The sequence below is a fragment of the Bolinopsis microptera genome, chromosome 4 (assembly GCF_026151205.1).
Source record: "Bolinopsis microptera isolate Bmic1 chromosome 4, MBARI_Bmic_1.0, whole genome shotgun sequence".
Lineage (NCBI taxonomy): Eukaryota > Metazoa > Ctenophora > Tentaculata > Lobata > Bolinopsidae > Bolinopsis > Bolinopsis microptera.
The window spans coordinates 5,991,577-5,995,142 of NC_087075.1; the positions used below are offsets into that span (position 1 = coordinate 5,991,577).

Consider the following 3,566-nt stretch of genomic DNA (forward strand, 5'->3'; position numbering starts at 1 on the left):
TGTGATGTATAGATAGCCTGTGATCTATGAATGCGCGGCGCAACTGTGTTTTACTGTATACGATGTAATGTATAATATTAGGTTATAAGCCCAATTTGTCCGTGGCACGCGTAGTGTATTGATGTGTACACGAGTATAGTTTACAAATACCTTTGCTTACAATTTAAGTTCTTTGCTTTACAAGTTAAGTTCTTTGGCAATTGAACTGAATTTCAAATGTTTCCTGTACTTAATGCATAATTTATCAATATTATTATCATGAAGATTGAAGTGAGCTGATTGGAGCTTATATGTTATACTTAAATTTATAGTAAATGTGAAATGGAAACCTAGCGTCCGCCAAAACGAAACAACGGGCGCAATTCTTGTTATGGAAAAGGAATATCAATAAATGTGTAACAATATAGTAATAAGCCGGGATATAGTTTCACCACGCCTTCTAACAACATTTATGACGTCACGTCTTTTCGCGCCACAAAGGATCAGCTGACAAATACTGGATGACTGAAAAGGTCGTTAAATTCGCATTTCACAAAAACACATGACTTTGAAATAGAGTCAGACGACTATCATGACACAGCAGCACAGACTATAGAAGTTATTTGAATATTCTAATGTTCTTTTGCAGAGACAAAAGGACAACTGAATGCAGACAAAATCTAGAAAATTATTCAAAGACAGCCGACACTATCTAATACAAAAGAGTACAAAATATTAACAGAATTCTTCGATGCTGCTGATGGCGTTACTTATAATAATACATCTCAACTTTTTCTGGAGGATATCCGAGTTCAGAATCAAACATCAAATGACAGATACTACGTCTTGCTGAATGGGTTCTCACTTCTCTCGCATCTGTTTTGGGAATAGGCGTTTCCATGGCTTGGAAATAACTTAAACTTCCTTCTCCCAGTGAAAAATCGTACGAGGTAAAGGAAAAAGTAAAAACATTGTCAACAAATTACAAAATTATGTTGACAGTCCTTTTTGCTGAAGCTAATCTAATCAGACAGTCTGCTCCAGATAGATAGTTGAAAACTTCAAACAAAGACCGGGTCAGAACATGGATAACGGATTTAGAGATATGCTCATTTTTACTACGGGTGATTTAACGGTTGAGCAGTTATAATGTAAGGGGGTAGTCTACCCGATCATTATGTTAAGAGAGCGGTTATTTGGTAATAATAATATAACATCAAATTAATAAATTAAAATTATGATGAAAATAAAACTAGGAATATCTTTTTATCAATACTTATTAAGGATATAGTATCCTAAAGGAAGACTAGAATATTCCAAAGAAACCTTTGGAGAATAATCCTAACAATAATCCGTATAAAAACTTGTCTCGACTAAGGAGTATGTCGTGTTTGTCGTGTTTTTCTGAGTTGCATCTTCCCTCCTCAATTAAGCATCTTCCCTCCTCAATTAAGCATCTTCCCTCCTCAATTAAGCATCTTCCCTCCTCAACTGAACATAATTTTAACAGTATCGTATATACAAGAGCAGTGAGCACAATATGCTGTCGACCCATAAGAGCTCACTACGCAGTGTTCGGACAGGAATATACTTACTACGCTTTAAACTGCAACACATTAAACGTGAACTTCATTAAAAGGTGGACATACTTACAATTTACAAAAATGCTTGAGGTATGTAGTGAGCTTGAGGAATGTAGTCAGCTTGAGGAATGTAGTCAGCTTGTGGAATGTAGTCAGCTTGAGGAATGTAGTCAGCTTGAGGAATGTAGTCAGCTTGAGGAATGTAGTCAGCTTGTGGAATGTAGTCAGCTTGAGGAATGAAGTCAGCTTGAGGAATGTAGTCAGCTTGAGGAATGTAGTCAGCTTGAGGAATGTAGTCAGCTTGAGGAATGTAGTTAGCTTGAGGAATGTAGTCAGCTTGAGGAATGTAGTCAGCTTGAGGAATGTAGTCAGCTTGAGGAATGTAGTCAGCTTGAGGAATGTAGTCAGCTTGAGGAATGTAATCATCTGGAGGAATGTAGTCAGCTTGTGGAATGTAGTCAGCTTGAGGAATGTAGTCAGCTTTTGGAATGTAGTCAGCTTGAGGAATGTAGTCAACTTGAGGAATGTAGTCAGCTTGAGGAATGTAGTCAACTTGAGGAATGTAGTCAGCTTGAGGAATGTAGTCAGCTGGAGGAATGTAGTCAGCTTGAGGAATGTAGTCAGCTGGCTAACAGGAACATGACAACTAGAAGTGTAAAAGATCCCACGAGTCAACTATTGGTTAATGTAATGTAGTATCAATAGTGTTATGATTGTTACTAACGATGTTACTTATCTTAGCATGGAGCTTTAGCTCACTCTTATTACAAAGGTAAGAGCAAGTCATTTCATTGGTGACTGAAGTGAATACGAACGACGCTATGGATGAACAGATGAAAGAGGTACAGGCCAGCTTGGCTTTGTTGATGAAGAACAACAAGGAAATGTCGGAAAAGATCGCAGTCCTGGAAGTAGAGAACCGGGAGATCAAGAAGAATGCTGGCAATGTTCAGGAGCGGATCCAGGAGAATAAAGCGAAGTGGGAGGAAATGAACAAGGAAGCAGTAGAGTTGCTCCAGCGGATGACATTGGCCCAAGAGGACTTGGCGAATGACAATGTCGAGGCGGAGTACTTTCAGAAGAGTTGCGCAGAAACAGTACTAGCCTGTACAATGCTGACGGGCAGTTATGGCGGAGAAATGGCCCAAGGAAGCATCAAGGTGAAACAGGAGCCAGTAGAGGAAGAAATGCTGGGGACGCCGTACGACGCGATGGGAAAGGAAGAGAGGATAGACCTATCTTTCGGACACGACGGGGACTACTCTGCAGTTTCAATGAGAAGGTTCATCGAGAGATATAAAGTGGTCAAAGAGCTGAACATGCGGGCACGACTGAGAGGATGGGACTCCCCATCCTACAGGGCTGGGAAGCTGACGCTTTGTCTGCAAGGGGAAGCATTTGACTACGTGAGTTTTGCGAGCTCCATGCTGAATCCGTGGACAAGTAACGACGAATTACTTGTAAGTAAGTTGAAGGATAAATTCACGAATGTACAGGCAATCGAACTGAACATTCTTGGGTTTGAGAAGAGTATCCAGGAGCCCAGGGAGACAATCAGTGACTACATGACCCGACTGCAAATGACGGTGAAAGAGGCATACGACGGAGATAGCCAATTAGACCTCGACAGAAGGGTAGCATGGAAGTTTGTAAGTGGATTGGGGGACGAGAGGATCAAGCGGAAGCTGCTAGAGGGTGGCTGGATGAAATCACGGCAAGAGGCGAAACCCCTGGAGGACCTCCTGAAGGTAGCGGATATAGCAAAGAAGACGGACGACGCAGTAAAAGCCATGGGTAAGGAGACCGGCAGCATCAACGCAGCACAAGAATATTCGGTTAGCGCGTGGGAGCAGAAGTCATCGTCACATGCTGGAGACAGGAGGAAGCAATCATCCGGTGAGTCAGGCCGGTCAAACAGGAGCAACAGTTCGAGAGGAAGTGGTGAATCATCAGACGGGCTACCACTAGAATTCCTTGAATGCTTCTACTGTAAAAAGAAACACC

At 41.5% G+C, this 3,566-nt stretch overlaps 1 protein-coding gene across 1 annotated transcript; it reads right to left on the minus strand.

The window, feature by feature from the left end:
• Nucleotides 1-1,635: 1,635 nt before the first annotated feature.
• LOC134814398 (chromosomal replication initiator protein DnaA-like) lies at nt 1,636-2,349 on the minus strand. Its single transcript, XM_063822496.1, has 2 exons — nt 2,287-2,349; nt 1,636-2,190 (listed from the first exon to the last, which is right to left on the minus strand). The coding sequence occupies exons 1-2, from the start codon at nt 2,347-2,349 to the stop codon at nt 1,636-1,638; spliced, it is 618 nt and encodes a 205-aa protein (XP_063678566.1).
• Nucleotides 2,350-3,566: the final 1,217 nt, after the last annotated feature.